The 27,063-nt window shown below is 42.9% G+C and overlaps 2 protein-coding genes across 2 annotated transcripts in view; one reads left to right on the plus strand and one right to left on the minus strand.

Annotated features, from left to right (window-relative positions):
- Positions 1-27,063, plus strand: part of LOC120484919 (up-regulator of cell proliferation) — a 55,020-nt gene that overhangs the window by 11,947 nt on the left and 16,010 nt on the right. The window contains exon 2 of the mRNA XM_089126359.1: positions 23,134-23,259. The gene's annotated coding sequence lies outside the window, so the exon portion shown is untranslated. The remainder of the gene's footprint in view (positions 1-23,133; positions 23,260-27,063) is intronic.
- On the minus strand, positions 20,212-22,330 carry LOC120483252 (uncharacterized). The gene is made up of 2 exons (XM_039678220.2): positions 22,176-22,330; positions 20,212-21,866 (listed from the first exon to the last, which is right to left on the minus strand). The coding sequence occupies exon 2, from the start codon at positions 21,612-21,614 to the stop codon at positions 20,400-20,402; it is 1,215 nt and encodes a 404-aa protein (XP_039534154.2). The 5' UTR covers positions 21,615-21,866; positions 22,176-22,330; the 3' UTR covers positions 20,212-20,399.

Below are 27,063 nucleotides of genomic sequence, written 5' to 3' on the forward strand. Positions count from 1 at the left end.
TCGGTTGTTAAGTCGTGACGTAATCACGCTCTGATAATACTGTTTCCGGGTCCAAATGCTGGGTCCAATCTGCTTACCGCTTTTGCCCGAGTTTTAACATGCCGCAGTGCTGTGTCCCATGTTGTTTAAATAGATCGGAGTTAAAAAAAACAAGTGACATTCAACTGTCATTCTACCGCTTTCCCTGTGACGAGAAAGAAAAGAGAAAATGGCTGCAGTTGATAAGGTAAGTTACAATTCTTTCCTTTATCCCTAACACCCACTGGCGCTGAAGCGAAGCCAGTCCTTTAAGAAAAGGGCTTAGTCTAACGTTATGGGTTTGTAACGTTAATTAGATATGGACGAGCGGAGCGCTTGGACCCGGAAGAGGCTAAACGACACGCGTGACGTCAGACTTAACAACCGAATTATTCCGGATCCTGAAGCAGTGGAGATGGTTTTTGAGTCTGTTGCTGCTAACGATGTCTCTGAGTCCAACATGACATCATGACTTTTGCGTAAACATATACGCCACTTTCGAGTCAGGTGGCGTGTTATCTCCACGCATTTTGTGCTATCCGCGTGTATCCGTGTGTATACGTATATTTCTACGCCATTAACGTCCGTGTCATTCCGCGTGTCTGAACACGCAGTCAAATCTCCAGTCATAAATGCCATTAACCCCAGTGACGGTTAAGTTTAGGGATGGGGTTGAGGTAAGTCATATCTTTTTTTTTTACCTAGGATGGTAAGGGAACAGTCATAAATGCCATTAACCCCAGTGACGGTTAGGTTTTGGGACGGGGTTGAGGTAAGTCATATATTTATATAACGTTAAGTCAACGGCGTTCATAAACACGCTGAAAGGCGATTATGCGTCTTGATAGCACGCCAAAAATGGAAATACGAATTGGCGTGTCATACACACGCTACTTCATGAGATCAGTCTGCTGAGTCAGTTTCAGAGAGGGCGGCAGCTGACACAGCTGCAAAAGCACTCCTCCGGGCGGTTTCAGCAACCCAGGACATGCCGTTTGCAGTTGTGGCCAAGACTTTATCCAATTACATGTCAAGTCTTGTAAAGATTCTGGAGATTCCTGTCAGACCCGTTTCATCCTCAAGTCCTGCATCCACAGCGGAGGAGAGTGCGGGTTTCAAGTCGGTTGCAGAGAGAGCGGTTTCCATGGCTGCTACAGAGAACTCTGTTTCTGAGTCAATGATGGAGTGTGCGGGTTCCGAATCATCTGTTTCAGAGGATTTCGAATCTGTAGATGAGACTCTGGGTCCTGTTCCAGTCTCACCGACCGCCGCAGTGCCTCTTGTTCCTGATTACTTACCACCAGTCACACCTCTTGTCTTCATTCCATTGCCGGCTGCAGCAGTCCCCTCTGTCGCCCAGCCTATGTGTGTTTCCCCGTTCTCCCCTGTTAAGGTTCAACCCCGGACTGTGTCGACCAGTTCCCCACCCAAACCCACCCGGGTTCCTCATCGGAGGTATAAATCCCGTAAACCCAAGACCAACGTCCCACCCACCCACCCACCCTGTACAATCCCCTGTGAACCTCATTGTGCCTCCGCCTTCCCTTCCTTGTTTATTGTTCCTAATTTTTCACCCTGATCCTGTCATTCGGTTTTCATGTATGCCTTTGTTATTTTTGGCTATGTTGTGTTGGTTCATGTCTATGTCTCAGTCTGTCTCAAGTTTGGTGTACTCTTGAAGCGTCTGGTAGCCGCTTTTTAAGGGAGGGGTTCTGTCATGATTCTGTCCAGTTCTCTAGTTCTGAGACAGGATCATGACAGATCCATGTTTGTGTACAACACATGGTCCTTCTTCTGGGCCATGTGCTTGTGTGTCTCGTTACTGAAACCCACCCCCTTGTTTCCTCATTGTCATGATTGTCTAGTTAGTGTCAACTGTTCCCTATTTAATCTCCTTGTGTTTCCTGTCTCGTGTCGGTTCATTGTGATCCTTATACCTCTGTGGTTTTTTGAGAGCTTGTATTATCTGTGAGTATCCTGTTTCAGAGTATTGTCTAGTTGTTATTAGTCTAGTTTATTTTCCTTGTGTCCTGTTTATGTTTTGCCCCCTCGTGGGTTTTTGTTTTCCCTGTTTGTAAATAAATTATTTGTTACATCCTGTTTGCGCTTGGGTTCATCTGTACCGTTACTTGACAGGTATTGTTAAATTTCCAAATGTTGTTTGATTTTTGTTTTTGTTTGACTATTGAGAGTGACAACCTAATAAGACAATGGTCTGTGAGAGGAGATGATTGAATATCACATTTTGGTCCAAGAATAGTAATATTTGGAGACACAAGCCAATAATCTAACCTTGAGCATAGGTTAGCATCTGCTGGGCTGATCCATGTAAATTGCATTGTTTTAGGGTGTGTCATTCTCCAGTAATCTACCAAGTTATTGGATAAACAAAATTTGTTCAACAAATCATTATAATCTGGTTGTATCCCCTTGGGAGGTTTCCTATCAAGCCAGGAGTTAGGTGCTATGTTAAAATCACCTCCTATTATTATGCTATCCGTGCCATAATTTGCACTCCATTCCCTGATAGCTTGAGTTAACTTTAACATCATATTCCTATTGAGAGATCTGTTATTGTACCCATAAACATTAATCAAAATCATTTTAAAATCAAATACTTCCACCACAACCATTAGCCAGTGACCTGCTTCATCACTTTTATAATCAATAATTTTCCCTATAAACCTAAAAAATAAAATCATCACTCCTGCAGAATGAGAAGTTCCATACAAAATATTGTCTCCCCATTGTTGCTTCCAGAATTTTTCATCGTCCTTGTTAGAATGTGTCTCTTGTAACAAAATAAGGTTGGCTTTGACTTCCTTACAAAATAAAAAAGGCCTTACGCTTAATGTTATTCTTTAAACCTCGAACATTTAAAGAACTAAAAACAATAGACATACGAATGAAACAAAATACACGCTCTTAAGTGCGCTTTCAACAAAATAGAATTTAAGGCAGGAATGAACAATGCGTCACAGAATTAAACTTTGACATTAACAGTAACAGTCCCCTTAATCATCAAACTTTCTGAATCAAGGTGATGACACTACATATCCTGTGAAAGGTACCTCCACTCTTTTTCCGTCTATAATAGCGTACCCTTCCTTCAAGTAAGCTTTCTTCCCATTGCGTCTGGCCTCCTGTACCATCGGATACAGCTTTGCCTGGGCTTCACGATCTTCTTTTGACCAGTCCTGTCTGAATTGTATGTGCAGCTCCTGGCAGACTCTGGCTTCTCTCGACCTCCTCCAGATCTCGTCCCTCGTCGTCCGCATGCCAAACTGCATGATGATCGGTCGCGGTCTCATGTTGAAGGCGGGATCATCTTTCTTTCCCAAACGATGGACAGTATCAACATTATCTCGTATTTTTTCCACCGACATCGGAATCACTCTTGTGAGAAAACCGACCACCCTTTCCCTTGTATCCTCGTTGTCCTTCTCCGGTAACCCAATCAATTTGAGATTCCATCGTCTTCCGTATCGCTCGATTTCCCGGCATCTTTCCTTCAGCTCCTTATTCTCTTTTGTCAGCCTGTCCGCTTGCACTTTGAGTTGAATTATCTCATTTTTATTTTCTGTCACCTCTTTTTCATTATTTTGGATGCGCTGATCAAAGTTTTCAAACTTTCTTTCGAACGCATCCAGTCTTTCCTCAAATCTTTGTGACAGATTGTGAATTGCATCGTATATGCTTTCCATGCTTACTTCTTTTGATTCATCTCTCCTCTTCAGTTTCTTTGGATTTGGACTCTTTAACGGAGTGTGGTCGCTCTGAGGTTTTGCCATCTGCACCTCTTCTTCAACAAACTCGTCAAAACATGCCTCACGTATCCCTTCCATACTGTAGTCATGTTCATTGAGGTTAGCTTGGTCCTGGGTATTAGCCATTTTTCCCCGAGTGTATTATTTAGTGCTTCTTTTCAGAAAAGTGTCTCACAATATTCACTTAAGAATGATGTTTACCTCATAATGACTTAAGGGGTGACTGTTGATCTAAATTAACTGCTCTGGATGTCAAAATCACTTTTTCTGTCAGACCCCGCAACTTGTACAACTGCTCACTCCGCCATCTTGCTCCTCCCCCGCCCTGTCCATGTTTTAATGTAGCTCTTCAAACGGGAAAATGGAAAAAGGAATTTCAAAAAAACAAAATCGGACGGTTATTTGATTTTGTTTTTTTGTTTTTTCGTTTTTGGATTCAGAACCAAAAACGGGAAAACGTCTCCTTTTTTATGGTTTCTTTGTTTTTGGTTTGAAATGAAAAACGAAAAAAGGGTGGTTTCTCATTATTTTGTTTTTTGTTTCAAACGAAAAAACAAACTATCAAAACCCCGTGTACCACGGCTCATTTATTCTTTTTTTCTTTTTTCCAAAAAAATTGAAAAATGAGAATTCGACTTGATTTTTATATTTTTATGTTCAGGGATAGAAAATGGAAAAATGGCTTGAATATTCGATTTCCACATGTGGGCGCGCATGAAACGCCCCTTTCTGCTGATTGGTCAACCAAATATCAATGCTTTCCGTTCTTCCACAAGAAGAACCTCCGCTGCACGGATTCGTAAAGTATTTATTACAAATAAACTCTCTCTAATCTAGGGTGACCAACTGTCCTGTTTTCCCAGGACATGTCCTGTTTTCATATAACAAAAATTTTCTATCCATACAGAGGAGGCATAACCTACTTTAAATGTATTGAAATTAATAAGGTATCTTTGAGTAAACTTCGAGTATCATTTGAGTTGGCCCATGTGTTTGCTGGGCCGAGTGTCCTGGTTTTTTGGTAATCAAAATATGGTCACCCTACTCTAATCCAACAACCGGACTAACACAAATCGCGCTGGGCAGGGCTTAGAAATGGTTTTCTTCTCTATAGTCATGGATTCGACAATACACACTAGAGAAATATTAGCTGATATAAAATATTATGTATATTATCTCGCATCTGCACCCACATGACCCATTAGCCTAAAAGCTGGGTAACCCACTGGACAGCACGCAGACCAGTATCCATTTAAGGACTCGAGTCCAATTTTGAATGACCTCGGACTTGTCACGCACTCGGATGAATTTGTACTCGGACTTGGCACGGAGTCGGACATTTTAGACTCGGAAAAATGTCCGAGTCCAGTCGAGTCCGGGCACTGGAGGACACATTATTCAAAAACGAAAAGAAACTACTTGTGTTGTGTCCGCGTTGAGCATTGTAGCCAATCACAGACATGTATATTAAGCGCATGAACGCAGTGAGCAAATCAGAGGCATTTTAGAGTCAACATGCAGAGAATTCGCTTAAAATGTATGTTCAGAATCAGCACAAGCTTTATCCTTTTGCAAATCCCCTCAAACAAAGTCTAGACGCGATATAAATGAGATATTCATTGATCAGTGCGGATAACTTCAGTGTTTATGACGAGAGTTTTAGGGAGAGTGCAGAACCCGGTAAGTGATGCCTTTAAAGGGAGCGCAATTGACATTCTAAATAATAATTTTGTTTTTCGTGCTTCTAGAGCACCAGTGGTTACGTTCACAATGTAAATCAAAAACAGTCATAAATGCATTTAAATGTGGGAGTGAATCCGCAAAAGTCTAGTCCTGTGAGTCATGAAATTGCGGTTATTGACAGTAAAGGCCAATTTATACTTCTGCGTCGAGGGTACGCCGTAATGTACATTTATAATGTACGTAATGTACCGTTTGAGCATTTATACTTCTGCGTTCAGGTCTTGGTTGCTCTGCAGTACTGCTCCGAAACGCTAGTTGGTGGCGGAGGGTTTTAATGTTCCACTGTGTTTAGATTCCTCACGGCTAGGTTACTACAAGCAATAGCGACTGAAAGACAGCTGATAATGTTGGAGTTGGAGCTTATTGAGGTGAAAAAACAGTTCACTTTAGTGAAATTACTAAAACTGAAAGGCAGAAATGAGAGAAGGCGTCGGAGGAGATATGGTACGTGTGGAAATCATAGATAGTGGTGGAAATGCGTGAGAAGGTACGTGCGGAAATGCATAGGAGGAAATGCGATGCTACCAAGCCGACCAATCACCGATCTTGCGGTCCGCGTCGTCGCGACGTGTAGTTACATTTTTGAAGAGGTGCGCGTCAGGCGACGGCGAAGGGTACGCGGTATGGGACGCGTCTGTGCGTATGCTACGCCGTACCTACTGCGCGCACCCTATGCAGAAGTATAAATTGGCCTTAACCATAGCAACATGAGAACGTGATAAACATAGCAACATTTTGGCCACTAATAACTGTATGATTTTTGTTACATTTACACTTTAGTCATAAGTTTACATAGACCTTTCAGAATCTCCAAAATGTATTTTTTTTTATTAATCCACAAGTTTCCTACGCCCCATGAGGCCTTGCGTCAAAAGTGGGTGCGACTTCCGGTTCGAAGTAAACAAAGCGCGATTTGACATGCTTGACACTCGTTCATTCAACAGCTGACAGTCATTCAAGTTATAGCGATCCAAACTAGCTAACGATGTGGGAACACAACCTCAACGAAATTCAAAAGGGTGAAATAACAGTACCTTTACCCTCCGCAGTAGTTGGTTGGGAGTATTATAATATTATTAATAATCAACACTCATCAAGGCATGGTGACAGACAGTTGTGTGAGCTGTCAAACAATTAAAATAAAAAACACACACTTAGTCATTGTGCTTTTGGAGTTTATTCAAAATTATAAATGAATGTGCTACTTGAATACATTAACTGGCATATTTGGTATTCTGTCACCTCAGGCTTTGATCCTGAGTTTAGGTGTAACATCAGTAGCGAACAGCCAAACACATGCTGATAGAGTTTATAGAATATTAAGAATTTAAACAAATGTACACAGAAAGATTCGTCGTCTTTTGGGAGGTGATGGAAACTACAGTCGTTGGCAGGATCAGAGACGGGCTCTGGCAGGATCACTCTGATTTCGTTTTCGGCTTATGTTCAAAACAATCACGTTTAAGCCACTGAATTAGTTTAGTCCAGTTATACATACAACCGCGAACAGCACATGTTGCCCCTGAGCTCAGTAACGACATCTCTCATAAAGATTTGCGTCTTTAAATAGTAAAATAATTCTCCGAAAAACAGCTAGCCTCTTGGCTAACTAACACACAAAATACCATTGGAATGCTATCTGCCACGTCACCGGAAGTTTCACCCACTTTATTTTTTACAGGAGCGCCCCTCGGAAACTTGTGGATAGGAAGGATCATAAAAACATTGTTTCTATTCAGTACTGCACTGAAAAGGCTTTTTCACATAACAGATGATTAATGGCCTAGTCCACAAGACAAAATACAAGACAAATTACTTGATTTTAATATTGTGTGGTCATTACCTGAATGATCCACAACTGTTTTTTTTTTTTTGTTTTTTTTTTTTTGTAATGGTTGTTCATAAGGAAAAATCCTCCAGCTCCTGCACATTCTTTGCTTTTCCAGCATCTTCTGCATATTTGACTCCTTACTAATGTTAGCAGTGACGGTGAGATCCATCTTTTCGCACTGGTGACAAGTGAGGGACTCATACACAAACATCACAAACCCTGCAAATATTTAGTGATGTTCAAGAAGGAAGCATCCGTTAAGGATGGAACTGGATGTAAATTGGTGTAAATTGTTAAAAAAAATAATTGATTAATTTAGTCCTGCCCTTCAATGGCTAAAAAAGATATTAGCATGTAAAACAAAATAATAAAAATGTAAACATCACCATCATCTTGCTCAAAAATATACCCCTGGCTCTTAATGCATCATGTTGCATTCTTGAGCATTACCTTGCAAATACCTTTTTCTCTTTCCTCCTCAATATATTTTTCACTGTGTGAGAACATGTGGAGTGAGAGCAGAATGGCTTGTGGAACATAGCAACAGTAACTAAGAGGGACAGGTCTTTGTAAAAAGTACTCGGCCGGACTCGACTCGGATGTTAAGGACTCGGACTCAAGTCCGACTCGGCCCTCTTTGGACTCGGACTTGGACTCGGACTCGATTGTTAAGGACTTGGACTCGACTCGGACTCGACTAAGGTGGACTCGGACCCAACTCTACTGCATGCACATGGAGTTTTAGACATGGGAATATGATAGATATGAAAATATATGAAGAGTTCAGATGCAAAAGCCTCTAAATGCCATTTGAAATTTTCTTCTAAAATGACCATTTTTATCAAGCTTGCATATTTAAGTTCAGTAATTTCACTTAAATGACAATTAATAGGTAATCTTCATTGCCATTTAAGTGAAATTACTGAACTTAAATATACAAGCTTGATAAAAATGATCATTTTAGAAAAAAAATTCAAATGGCACTTAGAGGCTTTTGCATCTGAACTCTTCATATAAATTGCATTATTTAGTGTCAATGTCACAGCGCATCTATTTAGGTTGTTATTCTATTCGGGTTTTTTTTTTGTTTGTTTGTTTGTTTTTCATAGCTTATAGCTTTCATAGCTTATTATGTTTACCTTTGCAAGGGCAATTATTCTAATATTTTTTAAATATAGGCTATTTGTCATCTTTTATAAAAAAAATGACAAATTTAATTAGAATAATAAGACAATAAACTGTTACCAATCAAATTAAATTAGTATCTTTTTTTTACAGTCTATGGTATCAACCAAGAAGCTGCATCTGAATTCTGAATGGCATGTAGACCTATTAGCCTAGTAAGCCTACTATTAACTGTTTAATGCTGCTCAGAGGATTAACACAGTAATTACAATTATATAGTATTATGATATTAACTTTTAAAATATAACATTTTGAATAGCCTTTTAAATATGAAATTAATGACAAAAGGAAACAATACTTTATGAGAGTAACACCCCCAGTAGGAGGCAGCACGTAACTTTCTCTAGTCAGTCAGTGAGTCATTCATTCAACCGATTCGTTCAAAACGCTGATTCATTCATGAACCACTTGGCTATATTTGGGACATTGAATCATTGAATCAAGAAAACCCTTTCTAGTCCCTGCTCTCAGCGCGATTTGTGTTAAAGTATCAGTCCAGCAGTGGAGGACTGTTATTCTGTGGAAACTGTTAAAAACTGTAAGAGCTGAAAGTGTTGATATTTGGTTGACCAATCAGTGGAAAGGGGCGTTTCATGCTCGCCCACAGGTGGAAATCGAATATTCAATCCATTTTTCCATTTTCTATCCCTGAACATAAAAATATAAAAATCAAGCCAAATTCTCATTTTTTATTTTTTATTTTTGGAAAAAAAGAAAAAAGAATAAAGGAGCCGTTTTCTAATTTTTCTACTTTCAATATCAATCTAAAAACGAATAAACGCAACCCATAGGACGTCGTGGAAGACGGAGTCCTTCTTGAAGTAGCTGAGATACCGAACACAGAGTCAGTGCTAGGATTCCTTTTCGACGAAGCCTTTTCTCGTCGAGAAAGCGACATCCACTCGACTTTGGGCGGGAAAGGGCCCACCAGCGGCCAGCTGGCGGCGGTGGGCCTCATCCCTGCTGAGGAAAGATCATTGGAAGATCAGCACACCTGTCGTTCCGTGACTGCGGCTTCTGTAGATTCCTTGTAGGGTAGAGCGAGTCAATGAAAATGTGCGTGATACAAACGGCTGCATTCTCCACAGGAAGACTGTTCAAGAAGTCGTGGTGCAGTGTTCGTGTTTAACATTAACGGTGTACGTCCTTATGAGAAAAGTGAGTTTTATTTATCCTTTACTTGTTTAGAATTGATTGGATATGTGAATATCTAGAAATACTTGGTATTTGGGTCATAAATCCACTCGGGAGAAATGACGAGTTATGCAGTGCAGTTGGCAAAGAATGGACGTCACTGTATGCTTATGTTTATGTTGTTTAACTGAGTTAAGTGTTATGCTTGTATTATTCAGGCTATATCATTATATTTACATTATTTGTTCTGTACAGATTAGTAAAGGAATGGTGACTCACGAGTTATTAGTCACCTGGTTGAGCTGGTGTATTGTGCTATAATGTTAAGCTGATAGACTTAATAATGCTCGTTTATACAGTACATGTAACCTTTATTACTGTTTTGTTTATTTTCAACTACACTAATACACTCAAGCCCAAAATGTTAACCTACCATGTCCATTAATATCAGCTGAGAGGCAACTACTACATTCAAATCTGCACCTGTAATTGATGTCTAATGTATGTCTGTGCTGCTGAAGAAAGTTGAGTTAAACGTTTAATCTGATCCATGCCTCCTGTCCTGCGTTTTGACCAACGCTCCAGGGCGAGAACTATAGCCTCCTAAGCACCTGTGGTCCTTTCTCTCAATTATTGGTCCTTCGAGCCGGATCTCAGTGCTTACCTTGGTTAAGGATGGCTACTTCTAAAGAAATGAGTGAAGCCCTTTCAGTATCTGTGCGGCCAAAACGGCATGTCAGACTGCCAACCTATTTGTCAGACTACCAAGTGAACATAACAGGCCACAAAGAACTGACTTCCTCTTATACAGAAGATACTGCAGCACAGACTACATTTAGACTCGGAAAGGAGTATGATGCAGAGAATGATGAAACTGCTAGAATGATGTACTCAGCGGGACCTGCATCGGCCAGATCTGGAAGTCGGTATGAAGCAAGAGATGAGTGGGGATCATTTTATACTGAATTAGAGGACATTCAAGCTCAGTTTAGCCAAGACACGAAGCTCATTCAAAGTTTACGCGATCGAGTGCGCCAGCATGTATTGACCAAATGCCGTGGGACTTTGGAGGAAACCTCAAGTGCAGATACTCACCTATTACTGGAAGACAGCCGAGCCCTTTTTCCTGTAACAAGGCAGCCACTTTCACACCCTGCTCCCTTATCATCACCAGCTTCCTTCTTTGCTTCATCGCAAGTCTCTCCACTCCGATCCCAAGTATCATCGGCGTTCTTGGTTGAATCACATTCAGTTACCCGCTTAACACCACAGAGACCTATACTGACAGTGGAAGGTCCTCAAGAGGATGAGTCATCATGGCCTGAACCGCCACCTCCGGTATGTGATGATGTTCCTTACATAGCTAGAAAAGAGCGTGTATTTCCAGTCACTTATGCTACTTCTGTTAGTTATTCAAACCCAGTGAAACTAGCCCCCGAGAGAGCAGTAGCACAGCCCTACCATGGACGGTATGCTCCAGTCAGTGGAAACTCATTCCATAATCATTCATTCAGGCCTCACAGAGAGGATAACAGGTCAAGCCTCATGCCACACAATACACAGGGTCAGGGCAGTTCATCGTATTATTCCCTCAACTGCCCTCCAACCCATGCTCCATATTTAACGCCTTATTCTGCACCCTGGATGGTCGTTCCTTCGCCACCTCAGCAACAATCTGTGTATGCACCACAATCAGTGAAACAGACTGAACCATGGATTACACACCCAGAAATTCCATACAATCAGCCACAACCCTCACCTTATGAGATTGTTCCCTCATCGCCTCAAGCACAAGAGAAAGTCTATCTCGGCCCTAAGCCACGTATTACCATGTTGATTCATCGAGACCCTGCAGAATTTGCCAGGCTGAAGATGTCATTGGAGAACCTACTGCCATCAGGTGCTACCGAGCTCTTCAAATACCAAATATTGGTTGACCATCTTAAATTAGAGAAAGCCTCCCTTATCGTTGACTCTTACCTGAACTCTACCACTCCATACTCGGACACAATGACAGCCCTAAATGAGAGATTTGGTCAGCCGCATCAGTTAGCACTCAAAAGAATAGCACAGGTCATGGATGCTCCTGACATCAAACGAGGAGATCATGAGGCATTTCAAAGGTTCGCACTGCAGATCAGAGCCCTTGTTGGGATGCTGGAAACCCTTGACGCAGAGGGAGAAGTGGAATTAAAATGTGGCTCCCACGTCGCCAGACTGATGGGTAAACTACCTTCAGAGTTGTGTGCAGACTTCTGCAGACACCTATATTATCAGTCTGATTCAGTGTATACATTACCTGAATTCTCCAAGTGGCTCCAGTATGAAGCATGGTGTCAGGGCCATACCGAACCACCCAACAAACGTAATCATGAGAGCCGGGCAAAGCCAGCCCGCTTCACCAGACCTGCCACTATTCTCCATGGTGCCAAAGCTGCCTCACAGAGGAAGGGACCAACATCAGGACCTAAAGAGTTCACCTCAGGCAAGAAAATAGTTAAAGTGCAACCATATTGTCCATACTGTGAAAGCTCTGAACATTTCTTAAGTCAGTATGCTACTTTCCAGACTTTCTCTCCTGAGCAGATCCATAAGTGGATAATTGATAACAAGAGGTGCATAAAATGTGGTCGGTCTCATGCTGTTACAGACTGCACTCTCAAGAAACCTTGCAGCATTTGCCAGAACAAACACCTACAGATACTGCATGGAGTAAATTCTAAGGCAAGTAAAGAGGGCATACAGTATGCATGTTGAGCTCCGCAGTTGGCACTGCTTATCTAAATCGACCTACGGACTGCAGCCGGGTATTGCTGAAGGTGGTAAAGGTTCGTCTGCAGTATCGTGAACAAGCTCTGGAGACTTATGCTGTACTCGACGATGGTTCGGAGAGGACCATACTCCTCTGCGAGGCAGCAAATAAGCTTGGCCTGCGTGGAATTCCTGAGGAACTGGCATTGAGAACAAAAAGGCAAGTAACCCAAGTACTTCAAGGAGCATCTGTTTCTTTTAGTGTTTCCCCTGCCTCACAGCCAAACCGGAATTACCACATTAGTGGAGCATTCACCCCTCAGAATCTGGGACTGGCTGATCATTCTTACCAACTGACCGTATTGCAAAAAAGATATAAGCACCTCAGAGGTTTGCCACTTGAGCCCTTTGATCAAGTTCACCCTCTTCTTCTCATTGGAGCTGACCAGCCTCATTTGATCACTCCAACAGAACCAGTGATTTATGGACCACCAGGAGGACCGGTCGCTTTACAGACCAGGTTAGGGTGGACACTGCAGGGCCCAGCTAGGGGTCTACCACAGTATCCTAGATCTCAGAACTTTTACCTGACCTCAGTAAACTCTGAAACAGCTGAACTTCTGAGAAATGTGGAGAAGCTGTGGCAGGTGGACACGCTACCATTCAAATCAGAGAAACAGATAACTAGATCCCGAGAGGATAGAGAGGCACTCTCACTTCTGGAAAGTAAGACGATTCGTATTGAGCATAACAAGATTCAGCACTATGCGACCCCTTTGCTACGGAGGATAAATACTACCCCTTTCCATGCAACCAAAGATGCTGCCATGCCAAGCCTCCGAGGTACAGAGAAACGACTTGTGAAAGATGAGGACAAAGCTTCAGCATACATTACAGAAATGAGCAAGCTTCAACTGGCAGGCTCAGTACGTAAGCTGACTGAGGAGGAGGCTGCACAGAGTGAGGAATCGTGGTTCATTCCCCATCATTTGGTACAACATAATGGTAAGAACCGCTTAGTATTCAATTGTTCTTACCAATTCCAGGGTCGCAACCTCAACGAATCTCTCCTTCCTTGGCCTACCCTTGGCCCATCACTCCTGGGGGTCTTGCTTCGTTTTCGAGAGCATGCCATTGCAATAAGCGGGGACATAAAGCAATGTTACACCAGGTCTGCCTTCTGCCTGAGGACAAGTTCCTTCTTCGTTTTGTGTGGCGAAACCTCTGCCGTGATATGCCTCCTGTGGTCTATGAGTGGCAGGTTCTGCCGTTTGGGACCACATGTTCACCACAATTGGAGCACAAAGCGTTCCTGAGGAAGTACTCAGAACAGTTTTAATTGAAGTGGAGGCTATTTTGAATTCCAAACCTTTGGGGTATGTGTCAGCTAACATCGCAGATGTTGACCCAATAACACCAAATCATCTTTTGATGGGGCGGCCCAGTAGTTCATTGCCACAAGTTGTCTACCAGGATTCTGAACGCCTAAGTCGTAGACGGTGGAGACAAAGTCAGATACTGGTGGATCATTTCTGGGCCAAGTTCATAAGCTACTACTTACCAGGTCTTCAGCTGAGGCAAAAATGGCAAAGGACTACTGAGGACCTTACGGAGGGGTGTGTTGTAATGATGGTTGACACCCAATTACCAAGGGCTCTATGGTTAGTAGGCAAAGTGGTAAAGGTGTTTCCAGGCGCTGATGGACATGTGAGAGCAGCTGAGGTAAAAGTCAAGGACAAAAGCTTCACCAGACCTGTGGTAAAGTTAATTCAGCTGCCTGAATTGCCTGCGGAGGATTAACATTCAATTGGAGCACATTTGCATCGCAAATGTGGGGGCGGCTGTTATAAAGGTAGCGCCAAGGCGCCATCTAGTGGCCATTAGCGGATGGGCTGGAAGTGATTGCGCATGAGAAATGCGCGTGATAGAAACGGCTGCATTCTCCACAGGAAGACTGTTCAAGAAGTCACGGTGCAGTGTTCGTGTTTAACATTAATAACGGTGTACGTTCTTATGAGAAAAGTGAGTTTTATTTATCCTTTACTTGTTTAGAATTGATTGGATATGTGAATATCTAGAAATACTCAGGTATTTGTGTCATAAATCCACTCGGGAGAAATGACGAGTTATGCAGTGCAGTTGGCAAAGAATGGACGTAACTGTATGCTTATGTTTATGTTGTTTAACTGAGTTAAGTGTTATGCTTATATTATTCAGGCTATATCATTATATTTACATTATTTGTTCTGTACAGATTAGTTAAGGAATGGTGACTCACGAGTTATTAGTCACCTGGTTGAGCTGGTGTATTGTGCTATAATGTTAAGCTGATAGACTTAATAATGCTTGTTTATACAGTATATATTGCAGAGTAGCACCTCTAGCAACGTTTGAGAATTTACAGTTCTGTAGGCGGATGAATATGGACAGTGATTCCGGTAAGAGAATCAGGCACAGGAGAAGTATATCTTCATCAAACTTCTCTTTAATGATATTCGTCAGGCAGTAAGTGACATCCATATACACTCTCAGGATGGTAAGGAGAGTTATATGATGCAATCATGTTATGTTGTGGTCTGTAGAATATATAAATAAAGGAATACAGTATGAATACAATATGTACACAAATTACCTCACAAGTTATCAATAACTGACTAAATAGTCATCACAAATGAATGCTCAACTGTCAGATAACAAATTAAACATATAATGAGATAAACTACAAATAAACAGCATGATGCAGTATGTAATAATAACGTGACCATGGAATTAGCGCCTCTCCGCGATCGTCATTTGCATATCGCGATCGTCATTTGCTAAACATCCAACATTCACATGAACAGATATAAAGTGTTGACTAAATAATATTAACATATTTACTCACATTTGTTGCATGAACGCACAACATTGAACAATATCAGGGAAAACAGCGATATCAGGCTGGAACTGGCTTTTGCATCAGCCTGCAGGAAGTTGCAACTATGAAAAGAGTCCGTCAGACCACTGCTTGTTTTCCGTTCTGAGACGGACTTTCTGACACAGCCGCCCCCAATGATCAGTCAGGATAATTGTATTCCTTAAGAAAGGCCGTTTGGAGGGTCTGTATCATTATCCTTCATTGGAGGAAGTGGAATCAGCTTCATGACAGGGCGCATGTAGATCTTGCCTTTGACTTGAACTTTGGCTGTTCGAATTCTCCCGTCAGCCCCTGCGCAGGTTTCGGTCACGATACCTACAGGCCATAGCGCTCGTGGGAGTTGATTGTCAATTACGAGTACCACCTGTCCCACTGCCATCTTCTCTTTGCCATCTGATCTCCATTTCTGTCTACCCTGTAGTTCTGGTAAGTAGCAGCGAATGAAAGCAGTCCAGAACTGGTCGGCCAATACCTGACTGTGTCTCCACCTGCGTTTCCCCAAGAGTTCGTCGGAGTCATAAAGAACTTGTGGTAATGAAGCATCATGACGTCCCATGAGTAGTAGGTTAGGAGTCACAGGATCAAGGTCTGCAATGTCCGATGAAACATAGCCAAGGGGCTTGGAATTGAGGATGCCCTCAACTTCCACTAGCAATGTTTGCAGAACAGATTCAGGCACGGATTGTTCACGTAGAATGACTCGTAAGGCAGTCTTAATTGATTTCACCTCTCGCTCCCATGTCCCGCCAAAATGAGGGGCACTTGGTGGGTTATAGCGAAACTGGATCTGCTGTTTAGCTAGTTGTTCCTGCAGCTCAGGAGCCATTCGACGAAAGGCATCCTTTAACTCGTAATCACCTCCTGTAAAATTAGTGCCATTGTCACATAGAATCCCGAAAGGCTTTCCTCTAAGAGCTATAAAGCGTCGTAAAGAAAAGAGGAAGGCGTCAGTATCTAGGTGCTCGAGGAGATCGAGATGTAAACATCTGGTTGTCAAACACTTGTATAGAATTCCCCATCTCTTTTCCTGGCGCCGACCTATCTTTACCTGAAAGGGCCCGAAACAGTCTACGCCAGTGGAGTAAAATGGTGGCTTAAACAGACGCAGCCGTGGAAGGGTGGAAGGTCGGCCATCTGTGGGTTCTGCAGCTTAGCACGCCAAAACTGGCAATCCTGGCAAGAATACTGGTGTTTGCGCACAGCTTCACGGCCTCTAAGCACCCAGTATCTACGACGTAGCTCTGCTAGCACTCGCTCTGCACCTGGATGATGTAGTTGCTGATCTAGGTTTTGGATGAGTAGCTTTGTGACCTGATGATGAGGATCTAGGACGATCGGGTGAATGATATCAGAAGGCAGGGATTCAACCCGACGAAGTCGTCCACCCACTCTGATAAGACCAGTATTTTCGTCATATTCTGGGGCGAGAGAACTCAAGCGGCTGTCTGTCGGGATAGGCTTTCCAGCTTTCAAAGCTCTGAATTCCTCCGGGAATGAATCAACCTGTGACTGTGCTAATAGGAGCTTTTCTGCCTGTGTATACATTGAGGCTTCAAAGACGTTGTTGTTGGCCGCCCCATTACAGGACTCGACAGTAGCTTGGACTAGCTCGCTCCAGGTTCTGAATTGACTGAGGTCTGAAGGCACTGGACTGGGAATGACAGTGACTGCTCCGACAAAGGATGCCTTTTTCATCTCGCTCAGATCAGGTACGGACTCTGTACTGGGTGTCAATGGCCACATATCCTGTGGTTCAGTCAGAAAAGATGGCCCAGATCTCCATTGGTGAGGACCTGCTATTTGGTCTAAGGTAAGACCCCTAGTGATAAGGTCAGCTGGGTTCCGAGCAGAGTCCACATACCTCCATTGGGTGACATCTGTTAAAGTCTGAATCTCTGCTACCCTCGACCCCACAAAGACCTTGTATCGGCAGGATTCCGACTTTAACCAATGCAGCACCGTAGTTGAATCAGCCCAATATATGACTTTGTGTATGGGAATGGTCAGTTCAGCCTGTATCACTTTCGCCATCTGAGCTCCAGAGAGTGCAGCGCACAACTCTAAGCGGGGCATAGATAGACACTTACGAGGAGCCACTCTGGATCGAGCTAGGACGAAGGTAACATGGACCCTTTTACTGTCATCTGTGACACGAAGGTAGGCCACAGAACCATATACCCTCTCCGAAGCGTCACAAAAGACATGGAGCTCCCGAACAGTGGAAGGAGTATCAGCACCACCAGGCACATAAGTTAGAGGGAATTGCAGTCTGGTGATACTAGAAAGCTCTGCAACCCATTTGGACCATATCTCTCGCAGGTGTATGGGTTCGATAGGGTCATCCCAGCTCAGGTTATGTTTACAAAGATCCTGGATAAGAATTTTAGCCCTCGTGGTAAATGGCACTATGAAACCCAAGGGGTCGAATTGGCTTGCCAAAGTCTTGTACAGATTCCTCATAGTGGGCTGAACAGGCTCTACAATGCGGTTCTTATACCCGAGGGTGTCATCGAGGCAATTCCATTGTAGGCCGAGAGTAGGTTCTTGCATGTCAGTGCTAGTCTGAGACAACCAGCACTCACTACTAGCTGATCTGGCTTCCGATGGGAGGTGTTTGAGAACTGATGGTATATTACACGCCCATTGTCTGATCTCGAAGCCTCCCTTTAGCAAAGATTGACGCAACCCATCTATAATGGCCCTAGCCTCACCTTGGTCGGGGGTACTGTGAAGACAGTTGTCAACGTAAAATGAGTTGTCCACAATATCAGCTAAGCCAGCCATTGCATCTTGGTGTTCCTGGGCATGAAGCTGAAGGGCATAAATGGCGCAACATGGACTGCAGGTCGTACCAAAGGGCAATACCTGCCACTCATAGATGCCTGGGTCAGCTTCCCTATCCATGTTCCTCCAGATGAATCGCAGCACCGACTTGTCACAAGGTAACAAACGTACTTGGTGGAACATGCCTTTTATGTCCCCACTCACTGCCACTGCATGTTGTCTGAATCTCAGTATGACGCCCAGCAAAGATGGCCCCAGTGTTGGGCCCGGAAGGAGTTGTTCATTCAAGCTTTGACCATGGTATTGGTAGGAACAGTTGAAGACTATTCGGTCCTTCCCATTATGATGCACCATGTGGTGCGGAATGAACCACGACTCCGTGGACTGGTCTGCCTCCTCTGGTGTTATCTTGGCAATGTAGCCTTCAGATTCAAGCTTTTGAATTTCCGAACAGTAGGTTTGAGCTTGTTCAGGATTCTTGGCCAGTTTTCTCTCAATGTTTCTGAGACTGGGAAGCACAGCCTCTTTGCCTGCATAGAGCAAGGTGATAGGAGTACGCCTCAGTAACGGGGTAGCATATCGCAGGACATTATTCACTTCTACTCTGACCGTAGCAGACTGTAGGAGTTTGTAGGATTGTTGGTCTTGCTTTGATCTTGTGATCAGCTTTTCGTTGTACGGCAAGGTATCAATCTGCCACAAGCGCTCTACATGTTGATGCAACTCGTCACGTGCTGGGGCTGTCATTAGATGCAGGCATTGTTGCTGGCCTTTAGGGGGCTGAATCGGACACATTGGGCCTTGCAGTACCCAACCAAGCTTTGTACATATTGCAACAGGGCCCCCTTCTGCTCCTCTACGCACTGGTTGAATAGGAGTCAGGAGGTGTGGCATATCAGACCCTATGAGGAGTAAGGGTTTCACTTTGTCTACAGACTGCAATGGTAGACCTTTCAGATGGTGATATGCTTTCTGAAGCGCTGCCACTGGGTAATTATGTTCAGCAAGGCTCAAAGCAGAGGCAGTAAAGGCATCACGAATGACATACCTTTCTGTGGGTTTAGTGATGGGAGAAACTTCTAAGGTAACTGTGGACCCTTCAAGTTTGGTATGACCTTGTTGGATTGTCTGGAGAGAGAGAACCTCTGAAGTTCCATTCAACCCAAGCTGCTGAATTACTGGAGGAAGAACAATTGTTCTTTCTGAGCCGTCATCTAGAACAGCATGGGCTTCTATTGTTCGGTCACCACTGTGCAAGAGGACCTTAACAACTTTAAGCATAACCTTCTGTGAGCGGTTAGGTCTGTCGAGATAGATTTGAGTGGATGGCAAACTCACCATTAACACTGCTTTTGAAGTATCTCTGATAGAGTCATGTAGGACAGTCAGGTGCAGTTCTTTGCAGATTTTACAGGGACGCTTGAGATTACAGGAGTCCACTGGATGATTCCGACCACATTTCCAACAACGCTTACCCTCTGTGATCCAGGTAATGATCTGGGTGGTGGTCAACCTCTTGAAGTTATCACAAGAGTTTAGAAAGTGATCTTGGCTGTCGCAGTGAGGACAGTAGGGCTTTAACTTGGAAACAGCTTTTGTCCGAGCAAGCTCAGGGGGCTTAGCAGTTCTCTCGGATGTCAAAAGTACAGGTGTTGGACGCTCTCGATGATATGAAGTGCCTTTACTCTTTACAGGTGACTTTGTGTCAAACTGAAACATAGCAGCAGCCTGACTCGAGATGCGCTTTGCTTGAGACTTTGTTTTTAACCAAGCCGCTAAGTCGGGGAGAGTGTAGGTCCTATCCGTACCAGTTTGAAGGATACCATGGCTTAAACAGTATTCTACAAAGCCATCTCGGTAAGCGGGTGGCATCTTTCCCAGAAGACGATCCACGTGAGAACCACACATTAACTCATATCCGTGCTGCCCCTCCAGCGTCCTCAGCATGCCCACCAGGGATTGCACAGATAAGGCGAATGAATCAAAGGCATTGGTATCACCCATTCTGAGGGGTGGAGTACTCATAATAGCACCTAATTCTGATTGAACAAGCTGCCTAGGCTGGCCATACTTCTCCTGCAAAGCTTGTAAGGCTGCGGTATATGGCTGTGGGTGGTGCATATATGCCTTAGCCAATTGCTGAGCACTAGCAAACTTCAGGTGGCTCAGTAACACTTGGTATTTGTACTGCTCAGTGATGTGAGTATGGTGACTTAATAGATTGTCTAAGGCCAGTTTTAACAAAGCAAAGTCACTTTCTGTACAGCTCTCAAACACTGGTAGTGTGGGCCGAGGAATGCCGTAGGCTGCTGCCATCAGAAGCTCTGTTCCGGGTTGAGGTACATAACCAGTTTGGGGAACAAGTGGATGTGGATAAGATTGAGGGCAGATGGGTGCAGTAGATGAGACTGTCACTCGCCGCTGAGGGGCTTGAAAAGGCTGATTCTGGCTGATAGGTGGGGCTACACGGCTTGGCAAAGGAGTGTGCACGTTTGGAGTTAACGCAGTGGTTGCAACAGGAGGCACTGGCTGTGATATCGAAACACTGACCGTGTGGGGGGTCACAAATTGGCTTGCTGCTGATTTCATGGGGTTGAATTGAGGTAGTGGCATTGATACTGAGCTGAACTGCCTCGGAACAGGTGATATGTCCTCCCCAGATGTGATATGTGGTCCCCCTTGGACTTGAGTGACTACACATGAAGACAATTGCGCTGTGAGAGCTGGAACTTGAGCAGGTATAGTCGATTGTAGTGACAAAATAAGGTAGCCTGGGTGTTGACTGAACTGTGTGTGTGTCCCTTAATGTGCTCTGTACCTCTGTAACCGTCTGTGTGGCTTGCATCATGGAAGAGGAGTGGCAGGAAGATTGTTGAAATACAGGTGAGTGGGCTGGGCTGGCATGATGAAACTGTGATGGTAGCCCAGTTGTGTCTGGTGATGCTTGATGCTCTGGATTAGTCAAACTTGTGTCTTGGCTGAGCAGAGAACTCACCAGCTTGGCCACTTCTAGATCAGCTTCCGCCTTCTTCAGCTTGCGCCGTCGTTCTAACTGGTTAGATAAGGCCTCCTTTGCCATGAGAGCCTCTTCTTGAACACGTTGTGCCTCTTTGGCTTGGGTTTGTAATCTCTGGAACTCTATTTCCGCCAGTGTGTCCTCCTCCATTTGCTGAAGTAGGTCATCATACTGCCGCTGTTTTATTCTCTCCTCCACTATAGCTGCCTGACTACTTGTGAGTGCAGATGTAGCTTGAACACCAGACACAGTGGAATGACTACTGGATCTGGAACGGGAGCTGGCTTTACTATGGGACGTTTTCCTCGACTGGCTCTTACGTTGGCTGTGACAGCGAGAAGAAGCGGTTGGAGGAGGGTCCCCAGAAGGCATGTAGCCAACCTCATAGACACCCAGATGGGAAGGCAGTTTACTCTGTCTCTTAGGTCTCTCCACTGTCTCTGATGCATCGCTAGCTGCTGTGTCCATACTGTTTACTGTTGCCACATCCGGCTCGAAGGACCAATTATTGCAGAGTAGCACCTCTAGCAACGTTTGAGAATTTACAGTTCTGTAGGCGGACGAATATGGACAGTGATTCCGGTAAGAGAATCAGGCACAGGAGAAGTATATCTTCATCAAACTTCTCTTTAATGATATTCGTCAGGCAGTAAGTGACATCCATATACACTCTCAGGATGGTAAGGAGAGTTATATGATGCAATCATGTTATGTTGTGGTCTGTTAGAATATATAAATAAAGGAATACAGTATGAATACAATATGTACACAAATTACCTCACAAGTTATCAATAACTGACTAAATAGTCATCACAAATGAATGCTCAACTGTCAGATAACAAATTAAACATATAATGAGATAAACTACAAATAAACAGCATGACGCAGTATGTAATAATAACGTGACCATGGAATTAGCGCCTCTCCGCGATCGTCATTTGCATATCGCGATCGTCATTTGCTAAACATCCAACATTCACATGAACAGATATAAAGTGTTGACTAAATAATATTAACATATTTACTCACATTTGTTGCATGAACGCACAACATTGAACAATATCAGGGAAAACAGCGATATCAGGCTGGAACTGGCTTTTGCATCAGCCTGCAGGAAGTTGCAACTATGAAAAGAGTCCGTCAGACCACTGCTTGTTTTCCGTTCCGAGACGGACTTTCTGACAGTATATGTAACCTTTATTACTGTTTTGTTTATTTTCAACTACACTAATACACTCAAGCCCAAAATGTTAACCTACCATGTCCATTAATATCAGCTGAGAGGCAACTACTACATTCAAATCTGCACCTGTAATTGATGTCTAATGTATGTCTGTGCTGCTGAAGAAAGTTGAGTAAAACGTTCAATCTGATCCATGCCTCCTGTCGTGCATTTTGACCAACGCTCCAGGGCGAGAACTATAGCCTCCTAAGCACCTGTGGTCCTTTCTCTCAATTAGGGAGTTCCCATATACGTCAGTATGACGTAATGTCGAAGTGACCGCCTTGAAAGGGAACCACTGATCGCGTGAGCAAAGTGCACACGTTTCTCTAAAATCACCCAGCAGGCCATCATCACAAACAGAAAATGCCTATTCTTAAAGTTTTGTGCTGTTTTATGAAGGTAAGAAGCCATATCATGGCTTCGATTTTAGTTAATTGGCAATATATAACGCTAGAGACCTTCATGTTAGTTTATAAATTTTACATTTCATATGCTCGGTAAAAGGCGGATTCGAACTAGGTCCGTGCGTATCAAAAGCTATTTCACGAACTACACGCTCTACGATCTACGCCACCGTAACTGTTCCATGACGGGGCATGTTTGTCCGTTTCGAAGGTCCATGTGTTGTTCACTTTTTAAAAATGGGGCGGGGCTTATTTTTATGGGGGGCAATAAACCTGTCAGTTTGATGGGTTGTGCCGCATATCCTCTCTCTCCTGATTATTATTGAATTGATGATAATTGTCGAACATTTCCCAACAGGGGGGTTGCGTTACGCTAGGCAAGTGCTCAGCTGCTGGCGTGTTGATCAGAAATGAGGCAGTATAAACCCTCTGGTGCACAGGGAAGAAAACAGAAAGCAACAAGATAAAAAGAAAGCCCAGTGAGGTAAGTCTTTTCATCTCAGCCATTAAGGTTTCAAACAAAATAAATGTACTTATTATTTATTTAAATTTAAGATAATTCATTTTAGGGCTTGGCTAATGTACCCAAATTGCATGCACTGTTATTTATAGTTTCCACTTGTTCACCGCAATATATATTACAAAAATACAAAAAATAAATTAGTATAAGTAAAATAATTGGTTTGTTGATGGACATGCACTTGTGAAGGCTGATGGTGATGAATAACAATTGCAACTTCTCAAAATGTACCTCACTGACTGAGTAGTGTGAAACACGTTGTTTTTTTCCCGACGCTCTCTACATGGTAGGCCAGTCACAACAGACTGAGCTGTCTGGCCAATCAGAGCAGAGTAGCTCGTGGAAAGGAGGGATTTAGAGAGATTGATTCATTTGTAGACACACACTGTAACTAAAAGATGTTTGATTTTTTAGTAATGAATATAATGTCAAAATGATTTATGGCCCCCTTGATTAATGGTTTTGACAGTTGTCTGCAGCCGCGGCGCTACCACCCATTTTAGGTCCGGGCCCGCCCATTTTGAGCCAGGCGGGTAACTCCTATTACCGTCTGCAGAGACCTCGCAGGCGTACGGATTTTCATTCTCAGTTCATCCAATAAGCAGCCAGAGGAAAACTTTGAGTGAAAGCTTCTAAACCAATCAGCAGCTTCTACCTCACGTGTGGACTCCTAAGCCTGCCCACAGGCTGCATCGTCACCAGCAAGTGATCCAATGAAATGAATGACGTTGGCGCGCAAGATTTTCAATGAGACAGAAACAGTCGGTAGCTATTAGCTAAAATGAAGCGTAATATGGAAAAGCAAAGCAGCTTGTTTTCATTTAAATTTAGCAATAAAAAAATAAAAACGCTCCGAGGAGCAGGAGGAGGAAACTCCTGCCATTTTTAGTAACGCGGTTACTTCAATGAAGAGTTACCATCCTCTCTGCATCAAGTCCTCCCGTAACAAACTTATAATTTTTTGCTCATGTGAATGTGACACTGTGACAGATCGGATGTGTTTGTGACCATGTAAACAGGAAAAAAAAACGCATGCATTCGGCTATTTCGAGATCGGTTTCAGGCCTCATTCATATGTGGAAATAAATTGGAAATGAATCAGATGTCAATGCATTTAGACCACTTCTCCGCGGTTTAATGACGAGAGCCGACACGCATCTGCAAATGGATTGCCCGACAAAACGCCGTAGAGAAAACGTGAATGTTTGTGGACAAACGTTGACGCATATCAACATATCAAAAAGGTTGGCTTGCTCGTCCTAAAATTTCGGACCCACTGCTCCTCGTTAAAGCCTATATTTAAACACAATATGCTTCCACCAGTCCTGAGATTTCTCTCGCACACAATAACTCAGTCCCTCCAGGATTTCGCGGGCCTTTTTTGTGATTGTTGCGGCCTAAAATGCCTGATGTTGCGGACGCTTTTTTAAAAAGTTGCGATAAAAGTTGCGATGTTCTTTTGCATGTTTTTATAGGTTAAAACGACAAAGATAGATAGATTTTTACTTAAAATGCCCATATTATGCTTTTTGGCTTTTCCCCTTTCCTTTATTGTGTTGTTATATTTTTTTGTGCATGTTATAGGTTTACTAAGAGAGAAAAGTCTAAAGTCCACCCCAAAGGGACTTATTATGTCCCACAGAAAACACTGTTCATCATCTGCATCTGCTCTATTGTAGTCCAGAATTGACTTAAGAGACAAAGTCACACACTTTGTAACACACGAACAAACTAACTAACCATTAGTAACCATAAAAGGCAAAACAAACGATTTAAAGTGTTAAGGCAAAAATTCAATAAACAGACATCACTTCGTAAGAGACACTCTGAGTCAAATTAATAAAAGAAAAGAGAAGTTTATTCTTGCAAGAATAGGCCCAGTCGCTAACACAGATTGGTACACTGTGAAGAGAGTGACGCCCAGAACACAGGCCGGGGTGAAGACTAAATAGCCCTCCCCAAGGTTATTTACTGCAAGCCGAGCCTTCTCTGTAAATTTCCACAAAGCCATAGGATTCGTGATGTCAGGTTAGATTTACTAACCCCCTCCCAATCTAAGATGACCCCTGACCCGGCCGGTCCTCTGGTGCCTAGCTCCAGGGAGAACAAATCACTTCCCCCATCCCATAAGACATTCCTCTGTGGTTACATATAGAAAGTGAACATAATAAGGAAATAATGAGACATAAGATCCAATAATCATATCAATATATGTGAGATTAAAATTTCCACAACAAAAGACACACCAAAACCTAACAAACTAAGCTTCTTTTTTTAAAAAAAAACAAGATCTGCACCTGCAAAAAAGTCAATGTGCAGAACCTCACGGCTCACAAACATTAAGCAGCATTTATGTTGAAAGATGCCAATACTAATAAAGTGCAAAATACAGTTTTAGGAATAGCCACTAAAGTTAAATGGTGGAAAAACCAAATGTTTGATAATGTATTTTAATATAGCTAATATAATATAATATAGCCGCATATCCAATAAAGCTCTTCTCATTTGCTTAATTTTTTTTTGTCAGACAATAGAACGAGTCGGCTAGCTATTTTTTATGTGTAAAATTTTCTGAATTGAGTGAGTTCGGGAACTGGGTGAACTAATGCACTGTGATAGTGAGTAGCCTATTACAAGTGATAAACACAAGAAAAGAAAGGAAAATAAATGGTCAAACTCAAATCTTTAAATATAAAACAAAAGAGAAGCAGATAAGTGATAAGTCCGTGGAAACAACACTGCTCATTCGCGTCTGTCAGCTGCCGTGCTGCTCCTCTACTGCAGCCGTTCACTGAACATGGACGCAGAGAGAGGAGTGACGGCAGGGAGAAAGCAAACCTCGCGCTCGCAGGATTGTGCTGGCAACATTTGGTTACTGAGGTTTGTCCAAAAAGCCACTAGATTTATCTCTAGTTGCTTTTTTTTATATCACTAAATATAGCGACAACTAAGTTGGCAACATTGGCGTTTTCTGTTATTTTTGTAGGTAGCCTAAATGTGAGACGTTGGCAGTCCACATCTGCTGCGTCTTCTGAACAAAAGTGAGTTTGCTGACGTATGACGACGCTTTGCAGGAGACCGCGCTGCGATGATTTGTCAAAGTTGCAGAAAAGTTGCGGTGATTTTTCAAAATTGGAAGGCGAACTGAATTCACGTGGATTTGTTGAAGTTGCGTTAATTGTTGCGATCGCGACATCGCGAAATCCTGGAGGGACTGATAACTGAAGCGCATGCGGCCATGCGCAGGCAGCAATGATAGCACTTTTCGTCGTCCTCCTCCTCAAAATCATGGTAATGTTTGGAGAACTTCGCATAAATTGCAGATTTAGCATCAAGCATGTTTCACGTTCGTCCATCTGTAAAAAAGAGAATTTAACCCTTTAAGCTAGGGTGACCAAACGTCCTGTTTTCCCAGGACATGTCCTGTTTTCACGTCTTGTCGTGGCTGTTTTTTATAAAGTGATGAAAATGTCCTGGTTTTAATTATTTTTCATTGGGCCATTTAAAAAGAAAAACATGAAAAAGAGGAAGAAGAAACCTAGATATATAAACAACTTTTGTTAGTTAGGTTTTTGTTAAGTTTGTGAGAGCTATTTTGGTTCAATTTGGAGGTAGGCTATTTTTTATTTTTATTTATTTATTTATTTATTTCTAATACAGAAGAGACATTATTTCTATCATTATTTTTGAAACCTGTCATAATAAAACATGTTGAGTAGAGTATAACCTCTGAGAAGCCTATCTGAATTTGGTCTTTGGTTATAGATA

The sequence above is a fragment of the Pimephales promelas genome, chromosome 23 (assembly GCF_988280905.1).
Source record: "Pimephales promelas chromosome 23, fPimPro1.hap1.1, whole genome shotgun sequence".
Lineage (NCBI taxonomy): Eukaryota > Metazoa > Chordata > Actinopteri > Cypriniformes > Leuciscidae > Pimephales > Pimephales promelas.